This window comes from Nerophis lumbriciformis, linkage group LG02 (assembly GCF_033978685.3).
Source record: "Nerophis lumbriciformis linkage group LG02, RoL_Nlum_v2.1, whole genome shotgun sequence".
Classification (NCBI taxonomy): Eukaryota; Metazoa; Chordata; class Actinopteri; order Syngnathiformes; family Syngnathidae; genus Nerophis; species Nerophis lumbriciformis.
The window spans coordinates 19647948-19675376 of record NC_084549.2 but is presented as its reverse complement, the minus strand read 5'-3'; the positions used below and the strand labels follow the sequence as shown (position 1 = coordinate 19675376).

The window sequence follows — 27429 nt, the reverse complement described above, 5'->3', positions numbered from 1 at the left end:
CCTTCAATAACAACACTACTACTCATGCAGACTTCCTGAGAGACAACAAACATAATTAAACATCACTTCCTGTACAATGTCTGCTCTCACTGGGATGCCGACTGCGAGGATAATCATATCTTCCCGTTTACATGAAGAATACACATAATCGTCGCAAATGGTTTTTAAAAAAGGTGGGTACGAACAAGCATCTTTTCGTGTTTTCTCGCCATCTGTCAAAGTTGACCAACTTCTTGGTTCATGTTCGCATCCTTCTACTATCCAGGTGAGAGACATGATTATTCATCTAGAATTAATTTTTACCAGCTCTGAGGCGAGAGAGCAGCTAGTTACCTCTCTGTCATCGAAAAATAGGTCCTTAACATTAGCACTGATAATAACAATTTTGCCAATACTTGTTTAGAATTCAGGTCACAAAATTAAGTGGAATATTGTTGGCGGTTTTTGGATGGTTATTTAGAGGGCTTTGTGTGCGGAATAGAGGAGCTGCCATTGACTGATTTTTGCTAACGTTTATTGAACAAAACATGTGTCCTTGTCCTACACAGGGATTGTGAATGATTGGCAACGTTCCAAAAAAGTGCAGTTTCCCTTTCAATCAATCAATCAATGTTTATTTATATAGCCCTAAATCACAAAAGTCTCAAAGGGCTGCACAAGCCACAACGACATCCTCGGTACAGAGCCCACATAAGGGACGTCGATGTGAATGACTATGAGAAACCTTGGAGAGGACCGCATATGTGGGTAACCCCCCCTCTCTAGGGGAGACCGAAAGCAATGGATGTCGAGTGACATAATATTGTGAAAGAACAGTCCTTAGTAGATCTAACATAGTAGTGAGAGTCCAGTCCATAGTGGGGCCAGCAGGAGACCAGCAGGAGACCATCCAGAGCAGCGCAGAGATGTCCCCAACCGATGCACAGGCGAGCGGTCCACCCCGGGTCCCAACTCTGGACAGCCAGCACTTCATCCATGGTCACCGGAACCGGAATAACCCGGCGAGGAGGCAGAGGAAAAAAGAAAAGAAACGGCAGATCAACTGGTCTAAAAGGGGGGTCTATTTAAAGGCTAGAGTATACAAATGAGTTTTAAGATGGGACTTAAATGCTTCTACTGAGGTAGCATCTCTAACTGTTACCGGGAGGGCGTTCCAAAGCACTGGAGCCCGAATAGAAAACGCTCTATAGCCCGCAGACTTTTTTGGGGCTCTGGGAAGCACTAATAAGCCGGAGTTCTTTGAACGCAGATTTCTTGCCGGGACATATGGTACAATACAATCGGCAAGATAGGATGGAGCTAGACCGTGTAGTATTTTATACGTAAGTAGTAAAACCTTAAAGTCACATCTTAAGTGCACAGGAAGCCAGTGCAGGTGAGCCAGTATAGGCGTAATATGATCAAACTTTCTTGTTCTTGTCAAAAGTCTAGCAGCCGCATTTTGTACCAATTGTAATCTTTTAATGCTAGACATAGGGAGACCCGAAAATAATACGTTACAGTAATCGAGACGAGATGTAACGAACGCATGAATAATAATCTCAGCGTAGCTTTAAAGTCAAGTAAGGAATGCAGTGCTTGTTCATCTTGTTTTATGCAATCTGAGGACACATTTCCTTGGAAAGATTCTTTCACACCGCACAAACCGGTGCCAACACGTCTATAGGCTGTCTTAATTAATACAGTTGTGAAGCTTTCTGTTTTTAATGCATTCTGTTTTTTTAGTTGACTAATGGAGGCCTTCGATCATAGCCTCAACACCTTCTTTGGGTCATGGTTGGGCCCCAGAGGTAAGGTCATATTATCAGTTTAATTTGAATCATACAAACATGGATAATTAATGAATAGTTTATCCTCTGAGCTAACCACGTGTGTATAATCTAATACTATCCAGACCAGCGGGTGCGGGGTTGGCTGCTACTTGACAACTACTCCCCGACCTTTACCCTCACCTTGGTGTACCTTGTGGTGGTGTGGACCGGCCCTAAGTACATGAGACACAGGCAGCCGTACTCGTGCAGAGGACTCCTTGTGTTTTACAACGCGGCCCAGACGCTCTTGTCCCTCTGCATGTTCTACCAGGTACACAGCACTGGAAGGCAGCAATGAGAAAAATTATGCTACATGCTCACTCAGTGTGTCAGTTAACTATTGATTATTTTCTCTAATCCATGCTAAAATCTATCAGACTATCTGATGGTGGCGGGAAGGGGGGGTGCCTTGTCAGGAAACAGACTCCAAGAAGTCTGCTCTGACCCCTGACTCGACACCATAGAAACTAATCATCATAGATGGCAATTTCGGTATAAGGGTACCCAGCAGGCACAAGACATTAAAAAAAAGTTGAGAACTTGTTGAATTAGGTCCTGACATTGAGCAACTCAAACATAACGTTGAAACAACATGCTTTTTGACGACGTTTAATCAATGTTGGGTTCTGACGTTGATTTGACCATTAAAATTTGGTCATGTCCCAAACAATATTCTACAACACAAATACAACGTTGAAACAACTTGCTTTTTACTGTACAGTAATCTATTTATTTATATCTGCACCTTATTGATTTTGTATCCTGCACTACCATGAGCTAATGCAACGAAATGTCACTCTAATCTGTGCTGTAAAGTTCAAATTTGAATGACAATAAAAAGGAAGTCTAAGTCTTTTCGACGATGTTTATTCAATGTTTATTTATTTATTTACAGACCGACATAATTTTGGATTACATTATTGTTTCTTTTGTTAATATCAGAGTCCGTTCTGCAAAAAGGTCATCCCTAGAAGCACACAGCTTATGGACAGGGACCCACAGTTAAAATATACATCATCATATAATATACAAAATACAGTACAATACAATACATTTCAAATCTACCCACCAAATACTCATTTACAATTTCATTTATAAATAAAAAAGGCATCTTTAAATCCACCAAATCAGTCTCAATATCCTATTATGCAAATTTGATTAAAAGGTTGCATCTTGTCAGAATGTCAGGTTGTGACGTTAATTTGACCATCCCGACCAATTTTCTACAACACAAATACAACGTTGAAACAACATACTTTTTGACAACGTTTATTCAATGTCAGGCTTTGATGTGGATTTGACCATTGAAATTTGGTCATTTCCCAACCAACTATGTGGATCCATTGTTGGACATCAACGTTGTCTCAATGTACAAATATAACTATTTTGCAATGCTGTTTCAAAGTCAGTTTTAAAGGACATGAATGTATAATCAATGTTGTATCAATGTCTTGTGCCTGCTGGAAACCCTCTTGCTGTAGCTCACTTCCTCTCTTGTTAGTCATCATAACCCCAGTAGTAGTTTTAGTCTTAGTTTTTTTCTGTCGTCACCTAAAAATGACACACTGTTGTTTTAAAACACCTGTACTTGAATATAACGGTAATTAATAGTTATCAACAACAACGTTTACTATTTTTTTCAAGTTTAGAAATACATTTTACCCATAGGAAATAAAGAAAATCTAATTAATTAATTCCGGGGTCAAACGTTCACCATGACCACCTTTATGTAATCAATGTTTTAAGTAACATTCCTTTTTGCCGTACACATGTAAAAAGAAGCTGTTAGTAAAGTATATTGTAGCCATATTGTACTGAGCAGCCAGGCCAGACATTTTTCAAAATCCCTTTTTTGTGCGACTTCTGAGGCATGTTTTGTTTCATATTTTTTATATTCAGTGGCATATAGTGTTAGTGTCATGACGCCAGGGCACCTTTTATGGTTGTGTTAGTACGTGCATCAATGCTGAAATGTTGTGAATAAACACTGTAATAGTCCCACATATTGTGAAGACGTGGTCACAGATGAGTGTTATAAGTTAGATGTGGGCTATTAAGAAAATTATTATTGATTACTAAACTCTAATATTCTGTTAAATCATTTTTAGTTGACATAGAAACATAGAAACAGAAAGATTTACTTTAAAGCGGGCTGAGTTGTTCGCATATGAGTCTAAAGTGAGTGTAAAGTGTGTCTCTGCCCCTTCTGGCTGACTTCTTGTTTCCCCGTCTGCAGTGCATAAGGTTCATTAAACCCTGCTCCGAATGTCATCTGATTGGAATCAAAGTACACGGCAGTTTGATTGCAATCAAAAATGATTCATCGGGCTTTTTTATTAAGTGTGTTTTGAACAGACACTCACATTACAAGTACATTACATCCAGTTTTGTAATCGCATGTTTTGCAATCATAACATGTACTCATCCTTCATCTTTGTCCTCAGCTTGTTGCTGCTGTGTGGCAAGGAAGCTATGACTTCTACTGCCAAGATACACACAGCTCACAGGAAGCGGATGACAAGGTGAGTGAGTGAGTGAGTGAGTGAGACATATTATCTGTGCTTGCAATGTGCAACCACTCCTCGTTCTTTGCTGCTCGTGGTGTTTCATATCATCCCGGACTTCCTGATCAGACATCTGTAAAGATACATTATAAAGTAGAACCCACCTGGTTGACTTCTAAATTGGCCTAATTTTAAACTATCCCTACAGGAAATAATACAAAGTTAATTTATTCAAACTATATACCATTAACTAACTCTATTTAGAGTGTTTTTTACATTCAAAACTGTTACATGAGTGTCAAGGGAATGAACCACTCTATAATATAACTATCCATCCATCCATTTTCTACCGCTTGTCCCTCTCGGGGTGGCGGCGGTGCTGGAGCCTATCCCAGCTGAATTCAGGCGGAAGGCGGGGTACACCCTGGACAAGTCGCCACCTCATCGCAGGGCCAACACAGATAGACAGACAACATTCACACTCACATTCACACACTAGGGATAATTTAGTGTTGCCAATCAACCTATCCCCAGGTGCATGTCTTTGGAGGTGGGAGGAAGCCGGAGTACCCGGAGGGAACCTACGCAGTCACGGGTAGAACATGCAAATTCCACAGAGAAAGACCCTGAGCCCGGGGATCGAATCCAGCTAAAATTAAGTAAAACTGCTCACCCTTTGATGAAGGAACAGGAAGGTGTTTGCAGAACAATACTGTCACCTAGTGGCGCTTTATGGGTATTACTGGCATTAATAAAGCATTGTGTGTAGCTGAGATAGGCTCCAACGCCCCCCGCGACCCCGAAGGGAATAAGCGGTAGAAAATGGATGGATGGATGTGAGTCGGTCTGAACACATCTTTATCATTCTTTATTTGCTTTGTATATATACTCGTACTGTTTAATACAGGTGTTAAACTAACATTTTGTACATTAACGATGCTAAAACAACTCAATTAATATCAGTATATGCTAAACTATTTGAAAACAACACGGTTGGTGTCGCGGTTGGGTCGCATCTTTATGCGGGGGTCGTTCTCCCAGGATGCAGACGGGAAACTCCGGATGAAGCGTGCAGGTAGGAATACGATTTATTCTCATAAATCATACACAATACAAAAAGACAGGATCGCACGGGAAGCTAAGGAAAAAACTTAGCACAGGAATCAGGAACGTGTTGCATAATGCAAATGGGGAAGCCAGACTCAGTGTGGCGCACAACGTGAATAAATAGCTCTCTGATTAGTGCCCGGCAGCAGGTGAGCGTGCAGAACACTAATTAGAGGCAGGTGAAACCAATCAGCACCCATGGTAACCAAAACAAACCCAGGGGTGCACAAAACAGGTACTAAGGAAGTCCAAAACTAAACAGAACATGACTAAACAAAACATGATCCGGGCTACGGATCATGTTTTGGCTTAGCTTTTGTGTCATAGGTGACAATGCAAATACTGTAGTTGTTAGTGTTAAGTCTAATATACCTCATTAAAATGAATTCATTTAATTTTCATAACATCTCAAGGGCAAATAAAAAACTAGTTGCGGGAAGAAAATGGCCCCGGGGCCCCACTTTGGACAGCCGAAATTTGACAGCACATTTGCATTTATTGCATCCAATTGTATGTCTTTTGACTTTAGTATTATCTGATCATGCAACAAAAATATTAACATATATTCCAAACATTCTTTTGTTTGTTAAAATAAAAATAAGTACTTAAATGTCTGCTTGTCACCCTATCTTGTGATTTCAAATCAATTTATTTATAGATTTGTGCATAAATAAATAATACAATCAATTCTGTAATAATTTTATGAGGCGGTTTTGTACATTGATATTCATATATATGTACTGTTATGAGTGTCATCTGAGGGTATCCATTACTGCGGCCCTCACTGAAAGCGAGTTTGACACCCCTGGTTTAAGATATAGACATTCATTGTTGGTTGTGGAACTGAAAAGTAAAACCGTTTTAATGCAGTAAAAACGTAAGCTGCTTTGGTAGTTTTAATTGCAGTCATTAGTTACATGTTATTTACATCATTGTCTACTTGGTCAAATTTATTTTTCTATGCAATTCATATGTAATTAATTGAATCACACATATTTCACTAAGCCGCCATACCCTTTTATATGTTTCAATAAGTTCCAGTTCTATAGCTATTGTCACACTTTTCCTCACTGCCATCAAATAAAACAACTTGTGTCGTTCATCCTTTTGATGCTCACTGAAGTCAAGTCTCTAGTTGTGTCTAACTTTGCTTTTGTGTTTCTCAGGTCATGAATGTCCTGTGGTGGTACTACTTCTCCAAGTTCATTGAGTTCATGGACACCGTCTTCTTCATTCTGCGGAAGAACAATCACCAGATCACCTTTCTTCACGTCTACCACCACGCAAGCATGTTTAACATCTGGTGGTTTGTCATGAACTGGCTTCCTTGCGGCCACAGTGAGTATTTTGACTCAGCACTGATTTTAACACAGACCCCAAACCACTCTATCTGTCTGTTGCCGGCCATGTACTGTGCGCACCTTTTCTCCTTTTTTGTCAAGACCAGTTAAAAACAGTTGAAAAAAAAAGTATGTCATAAAAAATACACCACAGAGACCCAGAATTGTACATCAATCAATCAAAGTTTACTTATATAGCCCTTAGTCACGAATGTCTCAAAGGGCTGCACAAGCCCCAACAACATCCTTGGCTCAACCCAATGGTGGGACCAGCAGGGGATCCTCTTACATGTAGACACGTCGGGGCGCACAGACATCACCGACTGATGCATAAGGAGTGGTTCACCCCGGTCCCGACTTCTTGTGAAAGTCCAGTCCATTGGGAGGCCAGCAAAGGATTATCTTCAATGGAGACAAGTCAGCAGCGCACAGACGTCATCTTAGCTTTTTACAGCCTCAAAAAATGTAGTTGGAGTTGGAGATTTACAAGTCAAAATTGTACTTCCCAGATAGAGTAGCACATGCATTTGTATTTGTAAATTTAATGTTTCTTTTTGGAACATTTTTTGGCAGGCTTTAGATGCTGTAGTTTAGCAATGAAACAATCTAACTAGCCCAGTATTTTAGGCATTTGGACTGGTACAGCACATTTTGATCATTGACTAACAAGAACAACAGCATTCAGTATTTTTTAACTTTAGAAAGTTAGATGGTTGAAAACGATAATGATGCCAAAAAACATAAAAAAAGATGGGAAGTCCTCAAAGGCTTATGTTGAAAGTGTAATTATGTTTATAGATTATATGATATCTGTTGTTGTATTCCCTAATTTTTAGTGACCTGAACATAAGCTGGACTGTACATACATTTTTTTTGTTTTTGTTTTTGTTTTGAAAATGTAATTTTGTTTATAGATTATATGCAATCTGTTGTGTTCCAAAATTTTCTGTTTTTTTTTTTGTTTTGTTTTTTTCTCAGTGTACATGAATGAAGGTGTGTGTTGCTGGACCCGACTTGGACATTATCTGGACTGGACCTGGTTTAAAAAAAAAAACAACCTTTAAACGAAGCTAATTTCATTTACAACCAGGTCTGGTGAAGATAAGGTCCTTTCTTTCCTTTTTCTTTTTTTTTATAGATAAGATAAATAAATATTTAGAAAAAAGAAAGAAAAAAAAATAGTAATTAAATGAAAATGTTAGTGGACCAGCAGCACAAACAATCAAGTGTGCTTCAGGGACTGTGTTGTGTCCCTTGCAGAAGTGTTGTCCATGTTGTGGGAACCAGAATATTGATAGCAGAAAGAAACAACCCCTTTTGTGTGAGTGGGTGTGTATGAGTGTGAATGGGGAAGGGAGGGGCTTTTTTTGGGTTGATGCACTAGTTGAAAGTGTATCGTGTGTTTTTTTCTATGTTGATTTAATAAAAAAAAATAAAAAAAACATTAAAAAAAAACAAAAAACAAAACCAAACAAGAACAACAGGGAAATATTCATTTGCATGCACATTATTCGGCTTGGTTTTGAAATTATTTATTTATTTACATTTTCACACTTAATTTATTCTTAGAGACTGGATTCTAGTTTGTGTATTAATCATAGCATCACAACGTTAGCTATTTCCTTCTACAATAGCAACCAAAGTACTAATAATAATGACAGACTTCATGAGAACCAACAACGAATACTTTAGGACAAATGAAATGACCTTATATTTTTGAGCCTGAATATTAAGAGGATGAGCTAAAAGTTCTGGAAGCTGTGTGCTAAACAGATCCAGCTTTAGTGCAACAGTAAGCAGCAATATTGCTAAGTGCTAAACAAGAAATACAAGGTACAAACATAATAAAACAAACACTACAATGCCTGCTCTCACTTGGATGCAGCCTGATAGGATGTTTATATCTTCCGGTTGGTTGTTTGGTTGAAGTTTATTTCGAACATGTATACAATTTCAGTATGATACATCACATATTTTCATTTTTCTTTACAACATGTCGGAAAAGGAGTAGGAAGAAGCAGATCTTATTTAATCCTACCCCTTTTCTACCTCATAGCAATTCCAGAAAAACACATGTACACTTCCTGTTCTTCATTTGTACATAATTTACATACATTCATTCTGAATACAACAGTTTTTTAGATGAATAGTTAAGTCAGTTATGATTCACATAATGAGATGAATAAGGTATGTGCATGTTAAGCAGGAACTGCAACACAATTGATTCAATCATTTGTACTACTCTAAACGGATTTGACATTAAACCGAGGTCACCAATTCCAAATCGAAACTTGTTATGATGATTTGTACCCTGGATAATTGTCAGATGACTCACTGATACTTCCTGTGTCTCTCAGCATATTTCGGGCCTTGCCTCAACAGTTTCGTCCACACGGTCATGTACTCCTACTACGGCCTGTCAGCCATCCCCTCGATACGGCCGTACCTCTGGTGGAAGAAGTACATCACACAGCTGCAGCTGGTACGCACAACACCTGTACTAATTCATCCACTGTGTGCACAGCAAAAGTATCAGGACACATCTCTTCTTAATCAAGCCATCAAAGACACGCTTTCTCCCTTCCTTATGGGTCCTCATAGTCCCAATACTTCTGTCCATCTAGACCAGGGGTGTCCAACGTACGGCCCAGGTTTTATTCGGCCCGCAGGATGAGTTCGATAAGCATAAAAATGAGCCAACATTTTTTAATGAAAGAAACTGCTGTTCTAAATGTGTCCACTAGATGTCACAATACCAATTCTTTGTATCTTTGTAGATTATGCTACATATGTAAAAAAATAAAAAATAAACCACATGATGTTAGTGCACCAGTGAAGGAAAATGAGCAAACTACATGAATAACATCCTGTAATTTGATTTTGATGTTTTTTTATCTTGATAGTTTGAAAATTAACACCAACGAGTTGACTGATGAACATTATCACATAATCTATTCGGAAAGTATAAATAACGACAAATAAAGGTAGAATACTATTAACCGCAACATGTAAGTGTAAAAAAAACCCAACAACATTATGATTTGTACATTTTCAGAATGTGCTTGTTCTATTTATAAACAAAGAAAACAATCTGAAGTTCTCTTTATTTTGAAGTTATCGTGCCGTGAGTTTACCAGTCCACCCCTGGTCTAGAGTCACTTTGTCCTTGAGCAGATGTTTACCGCCTTTTATATTTGGAATTGCTTGTACGAAGCACAGATGAAGTAAAAATGCATCCATTAAATATATTTTGGTCTGTGGATCAATGCTGTCTTTCTAGTCACCTTGAAACTGTATGTGTGTGTGTGTGTTTAACGTGTGTGTGTACACATGTGTGTGTCATGTTTCAGATCCAGTTCCTATTAACAGTGTTGCAGACGATGTGTGCCGTCATATGGCCGTGTGGTTTGCCCTTAGGATGGCTCTACTTCGAAATATCTTACATGCTCAGCCTTGTGTTCTTTTTCTCCAACTTCTACTATCAGGTCAGTTGTTTTTTCTATCTTCTAATTATTGAATGATGTTATACTAGTATCTGCTGGTGATGAGGATCTCCTTATTATCTTAGTTGAACCCAAATGACTAACTCCAAACCATAATCCATAACCTCGATGCACTAAACCAGTGGTTCTCAAACTTTTTTCACCAAGTACCACCTCAGAAAACACTTGGCTCCCCAAGTACCACCATAATGACCAACATTAAAATACAGTAGCGTAATAGGCCTACGTATTCATTAAAAACAAGGGATAGGTTTTATTTAACAAGTATATTTAATATTTTTGCCTCTGTAACATTACACACAGTTTGAATAGAAACACTGTGTTTGAATATTTAATTAAGTAATTATTATGCATACCACTTGCGTACCACAGTTTAAGAATCACTGCACTAAACCAGTAGTGTCCAAACTTTTTCCCCTGAGCGTCGCACTCTGAAAAATCAAAGGATGCAGGGGCCATTTTGATTTGATTTCATTTTTAAAGCCAGTCCATTCTACAGATTTTTTTGAAGAATTAAAAAGCCAGACTGCACCTTATTAGCCACTTGTAACGACAGCATTGCTATGACGGTGTTTTGAAAGCCTACAAAGACTACGTCAGTCTACCCCAGGGCAGCTGTGGCTATGAAAGTAGCTTACCACCACCAGGTGTGAATGAATGATGGGTTCTCAATTCTCTGTGAAGCGCTTTGAGTGTCTAGAAAAGCGCTATATAAATCTAATCCATTATTATTATTATTATTACAAAGACACCTGCTGTTAAAGCAGTTGCCCCAAAGCCAGCCGCCAAGAAAGGTGTGCTCAAACTACAGTTATATCTACATTTAAAGAACAATAGATTTAAATGAGTTAACCGGTATTGGCTCGAAATAAAAATGTATACCTATACCTTTTTTTGTTAAAATCTAATTAAGTAGTTGAGAGCAAGTTATCCATCAAATTGCATACTATAAAAAATATTTTACTGTAAAAAAAAACAACAACAGGTAAATCTGTTTTTTTTACCGTCAAAAATAACTAAACTGTGGTTTTGATAACAACCGATGAATTTACAGCAAAAAAAAAAAAAGGTATTGTTTTTCCATTTGCATTTATATGCTAAAAAATAAAAAATAAATACTGTAAACTTCTCTTTTCTACAGTGACACATAAAACAATATATATAATTAATAAATATACATTCATATATTATTTATTGTTGCAAGCGGCCCTATGAGGGCAGCCATAACTACCATGTGGCCCTTAAATGAAAACAAGTCTTAAACCAAAACGCAAATCTCAAAACCTAGCCCTGCTGCTAAACGCTAATCCTAAACTTCTAACCTCAAACCCTATATTTTTTGATTAAACTAATGCTAAAACCTATCCTTCAACCTTAATTTTGAGCTGAAGCCCTAATCCTAAATTTTGAAACCCAAACCCACCCCAACCCTAACTCTAACTTGAAACCCAAAACCCCTCTTTGTACCATAAAACATCACCTAAAGTGCATCTGGAAAGTGTTCACGGCGCTTCACTTTTTCCACATTTTGTTACCGCCTTATTCCAAAATGGAAAAAAATATTTTTTGTCCTCAAAATTCTACAGACAATTCCCCATAATGACAATGTTATTTATTTATTTATTTATTATTATAATTTTTTTTAATGTATTAAAAATTAAAAAAAAAAAAAAAAATCACATTTACATAAGTATTCCCAGCCTTTGCTCAATACTTTGTTGATGCACCTTTGGTAGCAATTACAGCCTCAAGTCTTTTTGAACACAATGCCACAAGCTTGGCACTCCTATCTTTGGGCAGTTTCACCCCCATTCCTCTTTGCAGCACATCTCAAGCTTGAAAGTAAACAGGTTTTTAAAAAGAAGTAATATTTTATCTGAGTCTTTAAATTAGTTTGCTCGTTAATAATTTGTTTGGTTTTATATTGTGTAGTTATATTTATATGGTAATTATTATTCTGTGACTGTAAATTGTTTGCTTGTTTTCTTATTGATGCTTTTATTTTTTATTTTTTTCTGTATTGTGTAGTTATAATTATATGCTTTTACTTGTAATTGTATTGAATAGTGGACCCCAGGAAGACTAGTGGGTTGTTGTGGCAACCAGCTAATGGGGATCCTTAATAAAAATCAAAAATCAAAATCAAATCAAGCTCCATCAGGTTTGATGGGAAGTGTTGGTTTTCATCCAGGATGTCTCTGAGTACTTTCCGGATGCACTCTAGCCTTAACCCTAAACCCAACTTGAATACTGCCTAACCCCAAAAAACCTGAAACCCGTAACACTAAACTCTAACTAGAACGTGAAATCCTAACCCTATATCCTACCGTTTCCCAAAAACCTAACCCTACATAACAACCCAAACCCGAAACCCCACCTCTAACCGTACCTTTTAGCCCTAACCTGAAATCCCTGACGCTAAGTTCCAACTCTACAGAGCAGCGTTCCATCTTGACAGTGATTTTTAACACGTCGTTTTGTTCTCTCTGTCCCTCAAAAGACGTACAAGAAACACAAAGGGGACAACGAGGCTGGGTCTTCGCTATCAAAAAACCGACACGCAAACAGGACGCCATCCCAGGAACACAATGCACACAACAAAGACAAACTGAGAATGGACTGACCTTTTAAGAGACTCGGTTGTCACTATAGCTGGTTGGCTATTGCTGCTGGTAGACATTTCAGTGGAGTATATTGCATTTAATTATTTCCATACTTTATTTAAACAAACTAGCATTTTGACAGGTCTAAGGAGCCTTTCCATGAATACGTGAAAGCTCCTGTGACCGTGAGGGAAATTGGAAGCACGCAGCGTTTGCTGTGGGATCGTCCTTGATGTGTGTAACACGAGCACGCTCCTTGAATCCTGCCTGTCTGTGCTGTTGCATAACCCCAAAATACTCTGTCCTCTAGGCATAAGATGCTTATCGCACAATAACGATATTGATTGTAAATTGGGCTGTCAAAGTCAATGCTTAATTAAAGATTAATCCATCAATATTAGTCATCTCATTTAAATACAAATAAGTGACATATATTTAATATTTTGTCATACGCATACATACAGTCGTGGTCAAAAGTTTACATACACCTGTGAAGGACATACTGTAATGTCATGGCTGTCTTGAGTTTCCAATAATTTCTGACATCTGACATCACAAGGACAAAGATAAGACCTTCTGGAGGAAAGTTCTGTGGTCAGATGAAACAAAAATGTTGCTGTTTGGCCACAATACCCAGCAATATGTTTAGAGGAGAAAAAGTGAGGTCTTTAATCCCAGGAACACCATACCTACCTTCAAGCATGGTGGTGGTAGTATTATACTCTGGGCCTGTTGTGCTGCCAATGGAACTGGTGCTTTACAGAGAGTAAATGGGACAATGAAAAAGGAAGATTACCTCCAAATTCTTCAGGACAACCTAAAATCATCAGCCTGGAGGTTGGGTCTTGGGCGCAGTTGGGTTTCTCAACATTACAATGACCCCAAACACACGTCAAAAGTGGTAAAGGAATGGCTAAGTCAGTGTAGAATTAAGGTTTTAGAATGGCCTTACAAAAGTCCTGACTTAAACGTCTGGACAATGCTGAAGAAACAAGTCCATGTCAGAAAACCAACAAATTTAGCTGAACTGCACCAATTTTGTCAAGAGGAGTGGTCAAAAATTCAACCAGAAGCTTGTGGATGGCTACCAAAAGCGCTTTATTGCAGTGAAACTTGCCAAGGGACATGTAAGCAAATATTAACATTGCTGTATGTATACTTTTGACCCAGCAGATTTGGTCACATTTTCAGTAGACCCATAATAAATTCATAAAAAAACCAAACTTCATGAATGTTTTTTGTATGTGCTCCAATCACTCTATCACAAAAAAATAGGAATTGTAGAAATTATTGGAAACTCAATACAGCCATGACATTATGTTCTTTACAAGTGTATGTCAACTTTTGACCACGACTGTATATACATACCTTTCTTTCTTGAGTTGCATTGCTAATGCGAAATGAAACATGGTTACTAGTAATAAAGATTAAAAATGAACGATATTCAATCAAGATTAATCGCAAATAATCCACAGCAACCCTGCGATTAATCTGATTAAAATTGTTAAACACCAATATTAATCCAACGCATACAAATGCACATCTTTTTAATGAGACTGGAGCTTATTTAGAGAAATATTACTGTATTATTTTTTCCCTCTCAGATACTGTATGCACATCAGCTGTTGAATATGAAGTATGGAGCTCAATAGAAATTCCTCTTGGTTCTGTAAATATGGTACTGAACCTTCATGGACATGTTTATTTTGTTGCTAATGTCATGCACATTCACATTGGCCCACTCAGTACCTACATTATACCTATGACATCATGAGGAGTGGACAGTGATGAATACTTATTTATGTATTAGTTTTCCTTATTTATGTGATGAGACCTATTGTTGCTCTTATTACTAATACAAACTCATTTCACACATGCAGTCTCACCCACATCCAATTTGAGATTAAAAAATCCAACTGGTGCTTTTTTTTTTTTTTTTTGCTTATTTATTATTATTCAATATGGTGTTTGGTTAAGCTTCAAACAATGTACACATTGTACATGGTTGTTGGAATAAATAATGCTAGTACTTCACAGATGTTGCATTTGTGCTTGTGTCGGAATAGAAATTATCTTCAAAGATATTGAACTTGAACTTGCACGCAAAAAAAACAAACAGGTTTCATCCAGTGGCGTGACATGCCAGATCAATGACAGGGACAATGGCACACATGCAAGCATCAACTGGAAACATACCGCACCCTAAGATGTAAGAGCTGTTAAAACAATGTATTTTTGCATTGTTCATTTCATATTCATTCTTAGCTTGATTATTTACATTGTGCCATTTGCAAAATAGTCATTGATTTACATCATAGGTAACCATGTCACACCACCAGCGGAATTTAAAACCACTTTCCCCGCCTGCAAATCCTGTTTTATCCCTTCCATGTTCAGTTCTCAGAAAAATTGAGGATTATGTGTGTGTGTCTTGTTTCCATTTAATAGCTGCCTTCAGTGTGTCTATTGCACTATGAGGTTCATGATTCATAATGAAAACAGTGAAACGTTCATTTTCAATGTGGTTTATTCGAGGGAGAAAAGTGCACCGTGGAACAAAACCAGTATGCTAACATTCATTGGCGGCAACATGTGAACTGTGCTGCTAATTATTCAGCGTGCAACATTTCTGAAATCAGAACTGAAAATTTTAACACCAAACATTTATCAATCCGTAAGTGCTTGCATGTTAGAACCGTAAAGGCTTTAGACGTATAACCAGCTGCAGTTTGGACGTTTAACGATAAAGACTGATAATGATCTTTGTTTGTTAAAGTGATGATGAACATGCAGGCTTCCTGGTGGCTTAGAGTGGCTGATTTGAGAATGCCGTGTAACTCTTCACTCTTCCGAAGAAGAATGGCGAGTACATCTTGTTCAGGTCAAATGCGGTGACGACAGTTTCCCCAGTCAGCCTAGGGAAGCAAATCAAATTATATTTTTGACTAATCACAATCTGTAACAATGTCCATCTTTCACTTCTGTGCAAGTCTTACTTGTAAGTGATGTGGCAGGAATGATGCATCCAAACCAGCTTATTGAAATTCTGACGCCCCCCAGAGGACAGAAGGAGCCCCACATGGAAGGTGTGCTCAGCCTCCGGCGCTGGGTTCCGCCTGCAGAACCGATTCTTTTGCATCTCCAATTTCTGTTGACATTTAAGGTCAGTACCAAGGTTGGCAGGTAGACAGTGACAACTTTTAAACAACGGTCTAAAAATGACTGACCAAAAGGTTGACACATAAAAAAAAGATCCTTTTTTTTTTAGGGATGTCCCATAATGGCTTTTTGCCGATATCCGATATTCCGATATTGTCCAACTCTTTAATTACCGATACCGATATCAACCGATATATACAGTCGTGGAATTAACAAATTATTATGCCTAATTTGGACAACCAGGTATGGTGAAGATAATGTACTTTAAAAAAAAATTAATAAAATAAGATAAATAAATTAAAAACATTTTCTTGAATAAAAAAGAACGTAAAACAATATAAAAACAGTTACATTGAAACTAGTAATTAATGAAAATTTGTAAAATTAACTGTTAAAGGTTAGTACTATTAGTGGACCAGCAGCACGCACAATCATGTGTGCTTACGGACTGTATCCCTTGCAGACTGTATTGATATATATATTGAAATATAATGTAGGAACCAGAATATTAATAACAGAAAGAAACAACCCTTTTGTGTGAATGAGTGTAAAAGGGGGAGGAAGGTTTTCTGGGTTGGTGCACTAATTGTAAGTATATCTTGTGTTTTTTATGTTGATTTAATAAAAAATAAAAATAAATTTAAAAAAACGATACCGATAATAAAAAAACGATACCGATCATTTCCGATATTACATTTTAATGCATTTATCGGCCGATAATATCGGCAGGCCGATATTATCGGACATCTCTAATTTTTTTGCATTTCAAGTTCTGGTATTTAAAGGGGAACATTATCACCAGACCTATGTAAGCGTCAATATATACCTTGATGTTGCAGAAAAAAGACCATATTTTTTTTTAACCGATTTCCGAACTCTAAATGGGTGAATTTTGGCGAATTAAACGCCTTTCTATTATTCGCTCTCGGAGCGATGACGTCACAACGTGACGTCACATCGGGAAGCAATCCGCCATTTTCTCACTTTCGTCGGTGTGTTGTCGGAGGGTGTAACAACACGAACAGGGACGGATTCAAGTTGCACCAGTGGCCCAAAGATGCGAAAGTGGCAAGAAATTGGACGAAATTTGTTCAAAATACGAGGATGTGGGGAAAGCCAACGAAATGGTCAGTCGTTTGTTCCGCACACTTTACCGACAAAAGCTATGCTACGACAGAGATGGCAAGAATGTGTGGATATCCTGCGACACTCAAAGCAGATGCTGACATCAACTCCAAAACTGGACAGATCAGCTTTCAGGAAAAGAGAGCGGATGAGGGTATGTCTACAGAATATATTAATTGATGAAAACTTTATTCATTACTCGCGGTTTTACGTAAATTATTATACATAAACTGTGTTTACCAATAATTTAGCTTAAAAACTTTTTTTTTTTTCAATCATTCGAGTGCATTCGGGTAGTCTTGTGTAATGCAGTATTTTGTGTCTATTTAGGTATGGTTAACCTAAGTGCTGAAATCGTGGAAAAATATATGTTCTTAGCGCGCCTGAAATGGGCTGTCTGCACTCTCAAAGTGCATGTTGTTGCCAAATGTATTTCATATGCTGTAAACCTAGTTCATAGTTGTTAGTTTCCTTTAATGCCAAACAAACACATACCAATCGTTGGTTAGAAGGCGATCGCCAAATTCGTCCTCGCTTTCTCCCGTGTCGCTGGCTGTCGTGTCGTTTTCGTCGGTTTCGCTTGCATACGGTTCAAACCGATATGCCTCAATAGCTTCAGTTTCTTCTTCAATTTCGTTTTCACTACCTGCCTCCACACTACAACCATCCGTTTCAATACATGCGTAATCTGTTGAATCGCTTAAGCCGCTGAAATCCTAGTCTGAATCCGAGCTAATGTCGCTAAACCTTGCTGTTCTATCCGCCATGTTTGTTTGTATTGGCATCACTGTGTGACGTCACAGGAAAATGGACGGGTGTATATAACGATGGTTAAAATCAGGCACTTTGAAGCTTTTTTTAGGGATATTGCGTGATGGGTAAAATTTTGAAAAAAACTTCGAAAAATAAAATAAGCCACTGGGAACTGATTTTTAGTGGTTTTAACCCTTCTGAAATTGTGATAATGTTCCTTTTAAATTAAAAAAATAATTTGGAAAATGTTTGCATTTATGGTCTGCCTAATATTAAAAAAAAAAAAAAAACATTCTACTATTTCAAACATATTAAAATTTCGGACTTTTGTGGAAAGTCTTCAACACACACACCTCATCTTTCCTCTTGCAGACGACAGCAAAAACTTTGGTTTGATTGTCCGTCTCTTGTGACAGACGGAAGTGACCGAACATGACAGCGTCCATTCTGCAAAACACGCGGACGGGCTTCAGTTGACATATTGACTCACGCTTTGTGACATCATTTGAGACAAAACAACAGAGATGTACCTGACGTTCTGAGTGCGTAGGCGAGGGACAACATATTGAGGCTCCTCAGGCGTGGTCAGCATGAGGACTGTCCCATCAGGGAAGAAGCGCAGGTACCTAACAACACACCCACGTGAATATTGGTCTAGTTTATAATATAGATGCCAATGCAAAAGCCGTGTGGCCTACCTGTAGAACTCAACATGGTGCCAAGGCCGGTAGAACCCGTCTAGAGATTCCTCTCCTTGACGAATGTATGATGTCTTGCTGATGTAGACACCTGCTCAGATAATGTGTGTGCACGTCATAATCAAATAGTTGGTCGGTCATCACTCATATAGAGTAGATACCATCAAAGCGAACGCGGGGCCTCTTCAGGAACATCTCCCTCCAGGTAAGGAAGGGTCCAAGTTTGGTGCAGTTGCGTCCCCACACTCTTGAACAGGCTAAACGCCAAATCTCAGAGTCTCTGCAAATAAAATAAATAAATAAATCGAACTAAACCAGTAGTGTCCAAACTACGGCCCGTTTGCCTCTTCAAATTTGCCCGCAATACGTCATGAATTCAACAAAGCATCGCACACGGAGTGCTTTCAAATTAATCTTAAGGAAAATGGATGGATGGATACCAGGTAGTCTCTGAATGCTACATATTTGTTGCCATCTAGTGGACAATGTGAGTAAATCAAGTACTTTGAAGTGAAAGTTCATCATTTACTTATATGACACAATCCAAACAACCTTCCCAAGTCATGGTGAAACAAAAAAAAATGCAACTAACCTAAAAGTCAACACACGTGGTCACACATAACACAACCTGCTCACTGAACATGGTGGATATTATGAAAAACATCCATACACCATAACAAAATTCTAAATTACACCCATTTAAATCCATTGGAGTGCATAATGGGAAAATGTAAAACACTCTCTCCACACTTACTCATGTTTGGCACATTTTAGCTGCTTGTTTTTGTGTATTTTCTTCCTTCAGCAGTTACTATATGCAACAATTTAGCACACATGCACTTCAGCACTTCCCCATATGCCTTATGCACTAGAATTACTATGGCAGGCCTTCTCAAATAGATTATTCTACTGATAATATCTGAAGTTGGCGCTGTGTAACTTATCTTTTTGTGGACCCTGTTGTATATACCATCAACCTGCAGCTGACTGCAGATAGAAATTAAGTCTTTGGCTACAATTCAGGCACATTTATATTTCAAATGTAATATATATTTTATATGGTAATTGTGTGCATGTTTGGAATAAACTAACACCATAACCACGTTATCATCATTAATGTGCATTGTCCCATGTAACAAAGATATAACAAATATAAGGAATGGGGACTTCCTAGGAGGAGTTTTATTATACATCTATGAACAAGCATATTGGTGTGTCTAGTGGGACAGGCAATGGTTAAGTCAGAGAAAATGCAGTAGTTTATAAATGATCTAATGTTTTAGTGCGGCCCGGTAGCAAATGCGTCACAGACCAGTGGTTGGGGGCCACTGTTAGTAAGCCCCACAGGTTTCATCAAGCGTTCAAACCAGTCATTAGGCCTTTTTAGGTGGCTAAAGGCTCCCTAAAATATTCCCAAGCCCCCCAAAATATTTGGTGTTGTCTTTATTCATTGAACTATAATTATAAATATGTTAAGTCTGTCTTAACTTAACAGTGCTGGGTTATTTAACAACGTAATGAAAAGGGCCGCAGTTTCAAGAGTCCAAAGGCTCGGGGTCAGTCATCAAAAAGTGGTTATATTCCTTGGAGACTTGTTGACTTATTTACAAATTAACACATTGGCTTTCACAATGCACTGTCAATAAATTCATTATTGAGCCCTCGCTACTCAATTTCAGCGTGTGCAGCTAGTTAACAGCATGAAGTAACAGAAGCTCCAAGAGTTTTGTTGGGGATTGATGTTCCTTCTTAGGAATTATTTTCCTTCCTCAGTTTTACTTCTTTACACTTCTTCCTTCATTTAGGTGTGTAAGACGGAAAATATAAACATAAAATAAGCTTTGTGATGAAACATACACATGTGGATTTCTATCATTATCTAGAACACTGTGTCCGTCGCTTAAAAGGTCCGACAGGAAACAATGACTTGAGCACTTACTCGGGGTAGAACATTCATACTTTGTTATCCAGTCGTTGTTAAAAGTCTGATTTTCTTAATTTGTATGGTTAAATGCATAGTCTTCTTCTCTTCACTACATTGCTGCTTCATTGTGACACATTCCATGCTGTTGCCCTCTGTGGGGTGGCGAGAGTACTACATACATGAGCAACCCTACTTTTAATGCTTTCATCGAGCCTATTTGGGTGATGTTCGGTGGGCCAAATGAAAAGCTTTGGCGGGCTGAACGTGGCCCGCGGGCCGCCAGTTGGATAGAGTTGTCATGGTGTAAGGTAGAGATGATATGTTTAATCTGAATAATAATCATAATACATAAAAAAATAAAAATAAATTGTATAATTATTATTATTGGTGCATCTACTGGGGGTTAAGCCTAGTCTTTAAAAACTAGTGTGGCCTGTTTCAAACTTTAATCAAGGTTCCATGAACACACAACAATTATGTGCTGGGAGATACAAAAGTGACACTGGAACATAATTTTGTCCGATGCTGCCACAAAGTCGTATTTTTTACCTTTCTTCTATCACCTCACCCTAGTTCCCAAATATTGGTGTCGTGTGTAAATGCATAAATGTAAGCTTTTATGGTTTTATGACTTCAGTGTTGAGTGAACAGTGAAGTGTTCCATGCTTGGTTTGCGCTGCCAGGAAGAATGAAACATTTGGCATTTTTGCAAAGAGTGTGGGTTGTGTTACATATTCCTCATTTGATTAAAAAAAAAACACATTATTGAACTTTTGACAGCAAAGTTTATTGTCGAAACTGGTCTGTGTTTGGTAGCGCCTGCGCAGTTTGTAGTAAAATTATTAGAAGGACACGAGTGTTGCTGGCCTTGCTTTTTCTTTAAGTACACTTTTTGCCGTGCACCTCTTTATTTTTGTTTTATTACGTTTTTTGCAGAGTGCGTGTTTTTCCTGTATTGTATATCTTTACAAAAGCCCAGGCCATGATCATGTGACCTCCTTAGTTTTTGTGGCCCCAAAAAACAACCGCATCGAATGTTTATGCGACGGGCCAGCCCTATGACCGAATACACTTCAGACTAGCGTATATGTGCTGTAATATGTGTGCTGTAAGTGGCATGTGTAAAGAAAACATACACTTGACACATGAGAAGCATGATGAGGTTTGCCATGTTGTTTTGATTGTGATGTTCTGAGTCCTGGATTAAATGCTATTTAAAATTGGACACCTTTGGCTTTATGTACTATACCCAGAATGATTGTGTTGCAACATTTGACAAATGCAAAACTGATGACAAACAAGCCCACCTTGCACAAATGTAAAATCCACGGCAAACCAGCGACAGCTGCTCCAGGGCTCGCATGTCCAGGTCGCTCGACACAACCCAACGGAAAATGTACATCAAGATCTCCCGTGGCAACGCTGTAATCACACGAAATAAACATAAATAGGAAGTAATCACGGAAATAAAAGATATCAAAGATAATGTACATCCTACCTGATATATGCACCTGAGACATTTCAAACTCAGGAGAACAAATCTTGGCAAAGGTGTTTCCCAATGTGAGCTGATGCTCAAAGTAGGCAATTAGATCCTCAATGTCTCCATCAGCGTCTCTCTCCTCACTGCTCCAATATAAAAAAGTGATAAGTTTCTTAAATACAAGGACAAGACACCTACATGCCACATTCATATCACTTTTGAACATGGAGCCTTGTCAACTTGGGCTGGACAATTAATGAAATTATAATTTCGATTTCCAATATAGCGTCTCACGATTATGAAAATATAATAATCGAAAAAACAACAACGGTTGAGCCGCGCAACGCGCATTAAACTCAAGAGGTTGTGACGGTGAAACAGTTGAGAAGAGAATAAGTGAAAAAAGAGCATGTCTACTAGAAGTTTGGGATATCACCATGGTTGCTACTTTTTATTTGACACAACGCTAATATGCCTAATCAATAATCGCTAAACTCAACAAAAAAATAAGGCATATGATTTCTGCGTTCATGAAACCGCGGACGGAGTCACATAATTGGCCAATAAAACAGAATCCGCAGACAAGCGCAAAATAATATCAGGGAAATTGACATAAATGTGAGTGAAATGTTGTCATTGTGAAGAGAAGGAACATTTGTTTGGGAAAATAATGTGTCCAGTAGCACTCATTCATCCCCGACAGTCTAAAGTGCCCCGTCATGAACTAGACAATGTCGAGACGGCCACTTGAAACAGCGACTGAACTATGACGCTAAAGCAAGCAAGAACAATCCATACACCCACAACACAACTCATCTGCTTGTGTTGTTGTGAACGACATCATCAATGGACCATTAATGTACAAACAGTGGTCGCAACTTGAGAGGCTCTTTTTTTAACAACATCAAGTCAGTCACCATCAAGTCAGTCGCCTCTTTATTCGTCAAGCAGAGAACAACAGCAAAGCATACTCTCCCCTTCACAACAATAGCGCGGTGCGCCACATCCGGTCTGACTGCGCTAACAAAATAAAGGTTTCAAAAAAATCATTTGCACAAGACTTATGTACTTAAAGCCCTTATTGATACATTTACAAAATGATTATGCTTTGACCTAAAATACTGGTCAAAAGATTTTGCATTTATTTGAATTTTATTTTACACAAAAAGCACACTCTATGATGGTAAAATAAGTGTAAAAGGTAAAAAAAACGGAATTAAAAACAAGACAGAAAAACTTAATTTATTATTATATTGCTATTATTTAAATGTATTGTTATTGCTATTATTATTATTTTACTTAGTAATTTATACCCACTTTTTTCCTAAACTATATTTAGAGTAGAGTTTCAGTGATACAATAAATACTCATGTTTTCAAGTTTATTAATAATCGTGTAACTAATCATGATTTTTTTCATGTATATATTCATTTCACACCATATTCATTGCACTTCTACATTTTTTTTTTTTTTTTTAATTTTTATATATTTGCACATTGTTTTTCTAGCATGCACACATCGCACTGTATGGAATGGCCTCAATCTCGTTACCTTGCGTAATGACAATAAAGCTGATTCTGATTCTGATTCTGATTACAATATCAATAAAAAATAACCGTGATTATTATATTTGCCATAATCGTCCAGCCCTATTCACAACAATGTCAAGCATCTTACTAGTTTCTTTCAGCTCGATCAGCGTCAGTACGGCTGTAGTAGATTTTGGACTCTATGTCAGGCACAAGCTGCATAGCCAGGCGATAGAACTTGATTGCTGCCAACAAAACACGTCAAAGACACAGTCAAGGTAACTGGAGTGGACTTTTACAACTTATAAAACATTGCAGATTTTAAATAGGACGCATTTCCAAAGACTTCTGAACGGTTGATTATGTACAGTACATCCTCACAACTCCCAGTGGTATAACATTGAGGGAAATATGGTGCAAAAGTCAAACAAAACTAAAAATTTAGCAAAAAATCAAAAAAAATTGTTGTTCTAGACCAGGGGTCCCCAAACATTTTGACTCCGGGGCCGCATTGGGGTAAAACAATTTCATTTGGCTGGGGGCCGCGCTACATATATATATATATATATATGAAATACTTAAATGTGTGTATGTATATATATATATATATATATATATATATATATATATATATATATATTTATATGTATATATATTATATGTAAATGTGTGTGTGTGTATATATGTATATGTATGTGTATATGTGTGTGTATATATGTATATGTGTATATGTCTGTGTATATGTCTATGTCCATGTATATATATATGTATATGTGTATATATGTATATGTGTATATATGTATATATGTCTATATGTGTGTATATGTATATGTGTATATATGTCTATATGTGTGTATGTATATATATATATATATATATATATATATATATATATGTATTCATACATATATATTTCTCGCGCACTAATTGACTTAAAGAGCGCACTTGCTGCATGTCACCAGCTTGAAACGCAGTAAAACAGGTTGAACTTTTCACTTGCATGGAAAGTGAGATCATATGAACAATTAACCCCCCATGTGAGCAGGCTACTGTACAAACACTTTGTGTTATAAGTTACAATAATCATTTTACATTGGGGTAATGTGTTACCCACTTCTTCTAAAAAATGTATGTATAATTGCAGCGACTATCTTTGTGCAGCATTCTTCTTCTTTCTTCTACACAACCATTTTTTTAAATTTACGCCTGCGGGACACACGGCAATAGATTACCTGTCCCCCACAGCTAAAGAATGGAAGCGCTAAACAGTTAATTTGTATGGTAAACTGGCTGCTCAATACATTATTGACCAAAATCATAACAATCAGAAGAATAATGAAAGGGTGGTTCACTTATTTTTAATTTGTATGACAGTTAATATTAAAATGTTACATCAAATCAAATCAAATCAACTTTATTTATAATTACGAGAGTTGATAAATATTTAATGATGACGTCAGGTTATTTCAAGTAAATGACACATGAATAAACTCACCTTCATAGACTGCTCCCTTCTGCTCTTCCTGAACAGCCCTCAAGAACAGCTCTGCCGCCTGAGTGGAGACCAATGTTTTTGTTGTTGGTTTTTTTAATAAGTGCCTCTTAGCTTAAAAAGTCAATTGTTGTGTTTTCATGACATACCTTTTCCTCTCGAGCAATTTCTTGCGTCCTCCTCTGACCGGACGTTCGCAGAAGCCGCAGACCCATGCCGCTCGCATCGGAGCTCGGTTTGAGCTCGGACATCCACTGAGCTCGAAAAGCACTGAGCTCCAACTGCAGTTGAATCACAGCAAAGCGAACTTGTTTCACCAAAACATTTTACTATACTCATTTGTGATCATTTGCATTTACTCATTTGATTATTTTTACTTGATTGGTGGCCTTTTTTTTTTTTAAATCTTACTCAAATTTTAAAGGTGTAATAAACTGTGTGGTGATAAAGCTACATAACAAAAAAGGCTATAAAATACAGTTTTTGCCCAAATAACCTATTTTACCTCCACATTTGGGTCATCAGCAGAATCATCCTCCTCCTCTTCCTCCTCCAGTGTACCACCAACATCTACGTTTTCTTCAGCCTAGTAAAAATTAAAAGTAAATAAACAAATTGTGGTGACCAAAATGCACAGCTTGGATGAAAATCAGAGCTTTTCTACGTGGTAATATGACGAGATATATATATATATATATATATCTTTTTTCTTCTTTTTTTTTTAACGATGTAACATTCTCTATAGTAGTTTTTTAGTCATTGCAATCTTACTGTAGTAGCTAAAAATCAACTGATTTTGCCTTTAATATAACTGAAGTTATCAGGTTTAAAAAAAAAATTGTTTCTTTATTTTTCTCAAGCTGCTCCTTCCTTTCTGAAACCCTCCAGTTTGTCTAGTGCAGGGGTCGGGAACCTTTTTGGCTGAGAGAGCCATGAAAGCCAAATATTTAAAAATGTATTTCCGTGAGAGCCATATAATATTTTTTTTAACACTGAATGCAACTAAATGCGTGCATTTTTAAGTAAGACCAACATTTTTAGAGTATAATAAGTCTCTCATCATTTTTAATAACATTGTTATTCTGAAGCTAACCGATAATAAATAAAATAATTCTTACCATTAATGCGACTTTTCGAACAGGTGCGGTAGGAAACGGATGGATGGATTAAAATGCATGAGAATGTTTTATATTTTGAACGTTATTTTTAACACTGTGATTACCAGCGGAATTATTCAGTACTTATCCTGTTAAGTAATGTCAGCTAAGATTTATCTGAGAGCCAGATGCAGTCATCAAAAGAGCCACATCTGGCTCTAGAGCCATAGGTTCCCTACCCCTGGTCTAATGGGAGGCCTGCCTAGCATTTAGAAAACACCTTGTAGGAGTAGAGCTAAATGTGGCATTTATCAAAACAATGTACAACTAGATCTGTAAAGCATGGTCTATGTTGAGTATTGTGGTTCGTACATTACCATATATTATTCATTTATTACCTATGGTACATTTGGATTAATAGCAACTGGATCATTAAATTCATGTAATTATGGACTCTTTAACAGTATATTTTATTTAATAAAAGGGAATACATTAGTTTACTTGAATCCCTAAATCGAATAATACTCTTTTCTTGTTGGAAATGGAAATTAGCTTTATTTGGCAAGTTGCTAGTCGTGTACTTGCTGTTGAGTAATAACTCACCAACTGGTTCTTTTAGCTCACGTTAAACTCAACCACAACTATCCTCGCTCGTGTGCAATCGAACAGTGCGAGTGGTCAAATAACATAAAAACAAATGACATGATATAGTTTTACAACTATACAAGTTAGTCCCTTATAATACTAGCGTACAGGTGTTGAGATATCTGCCATGCTAAGTTAGCTAACTCCGTTAGCATGCTAATGTATTTTTAGCATGGCTAGTAGGTAACGAGCACGGTGACCCACCATGACAACTTGGCCAAGAATAGTCTTTTGGTGTGTGTGCGTCTTCACAAACGGTCGGCGTTCAACGCTTACAGTTCACGGTCGGAGAAACGAACCACGCAACGAACATATTTACGAGCACGCAAGAAGGCAGCCATTTCGCTGAAAGGTCCGACCAGCGACCGGAGCGTGAACGTCTCGTAAAGCCGGAAACAGCTCGTCCGCCACGCCCCCTTTTTGACTTCGTTGTCGTTTCGCAGTGTTTTTCAACAACTGTGCCGCGGCACACTGATTGATTGATTGATTGATTGATTGATTGATTGATTGATTGATTGATTGATTGATTGATTGATTGAAGCTTTTATTAGTAGATTGTACAGTACAGTGCATATTCCGGACAATTGATCACTAAATGGTAACACCAGAATACGTTTTTCAACTTGTTTAAGTCGGGGTCCATGATACAGATATAT

The 27429-nt window shown here is 37.6% G+C and overlaps 2 protein-coding genes across 3 annotated transcripts; one reads left to right on the top strand and one right to left on the bottom strand.

Moving 5' to 3' along the window:
- Positions 1-1676: 1676 nt before the first annotated feature.
- On the top strand, positions 1677-14958 carry elovl5 (ELOVL fatty acid elongase 5). Its single transcript, XM_061956215.1, has 7 exons — positions 1677-1790; positions 1895-2082; positions 4256-4333; positions 6589-6760; positions 9120-9244; positions 10113-10247; positions 12766-14958. Exons 1-7 carry the CDS (start codon positions 1733-1735, stop codon positions 12886-12888), a joined length of 879 nt encoding a protein of 292 aa, XP_061812199.1. The 5' UTR covers positions 1677-1732; the 3' UTR covers positions 12889-14958.
- A 419-nt stretch (positions 14959-15377) lies between these two features.
- fbxo9 (F-box protein 9) lies at positions 15378-27154 on the bottom strand. Of its 2 annotated transcripts, none has more exons than XM_061956063.1 (13): positions 26978-27154; positions 25537-25617; positions 25181-25312; positions 25035-25092; positions 23688-23784; positions 22026-22156; positions 21835-21949; positions 18765-18883; positions 18604-18694; positions 18436-18531; positions 18259-18352; positions 15865-16016; positions 15378-15783 (listed from the first exon to the last, which is right to left on the bottom strand). In XM_061956063.1, the coding sequence occupies exons 1-13, from the start codon at positions 26978-26980 to the stop codon at positions 15675-15677; spliced, it is 1278 nt and encodes a 425-aa protein (XP_061812047.1). In that variant the 5' UTR covers positions 26981-27154; the 3' UTR covers positions 15378-15674. The 2 variants fall into 2 exon arrangements, with proteins under 2 accessions (XP_061812047.1, XP_061812112.1); XM_061956128.1 differs by having other exon boundaries at positions 22026-22153.
- Between the last annotated feature and the right edge of the window lie 275 nt (positions 27155-27429).

Excerpts from the sequence above, each read along its gene's own strand:
- elovl5 (XM_061956215.1), top strand. The coding sequence starts at position 1,733 with ATGGAGGCCTTCGATCATAGCCTCAACACCTTCTTTGGGTCATGGTTG. Across the intron at positions 4,334-6,588 it reads CACAGGAAGCGGATGACAAG|GTCATGAATGTCCTGTGGTG; the intron begins GTGAGTGAGTGA and ends TGTGTTTCTCAG. Across the intron at positions 6,761-9,119 it reads CTGGCTTCCTTGCGGCCACA|CATATTTCGGGCCTTGCCTC; the intron begins GTGAGTATTTTG and ends TGTGTCTCTCAG.
- fbxo9 (XM_061956063.1), bottom strand. Across the intron at positions 18,884-21,834 it reads GGATTTTACATTTGTGCAAG|AGACTCTGAGATTTGGCGTT; the intron begins GTGGGCTTGTTT and ends TTTTATTTGCAG. Across the intron at positions 18,353-18,435 it reads CTACGCACTCAGAACGTCAG|AATGGACGCTGTCATGTTCG; the intron begins GTACATCTCTGT and ends CGTGTTTTGCAG.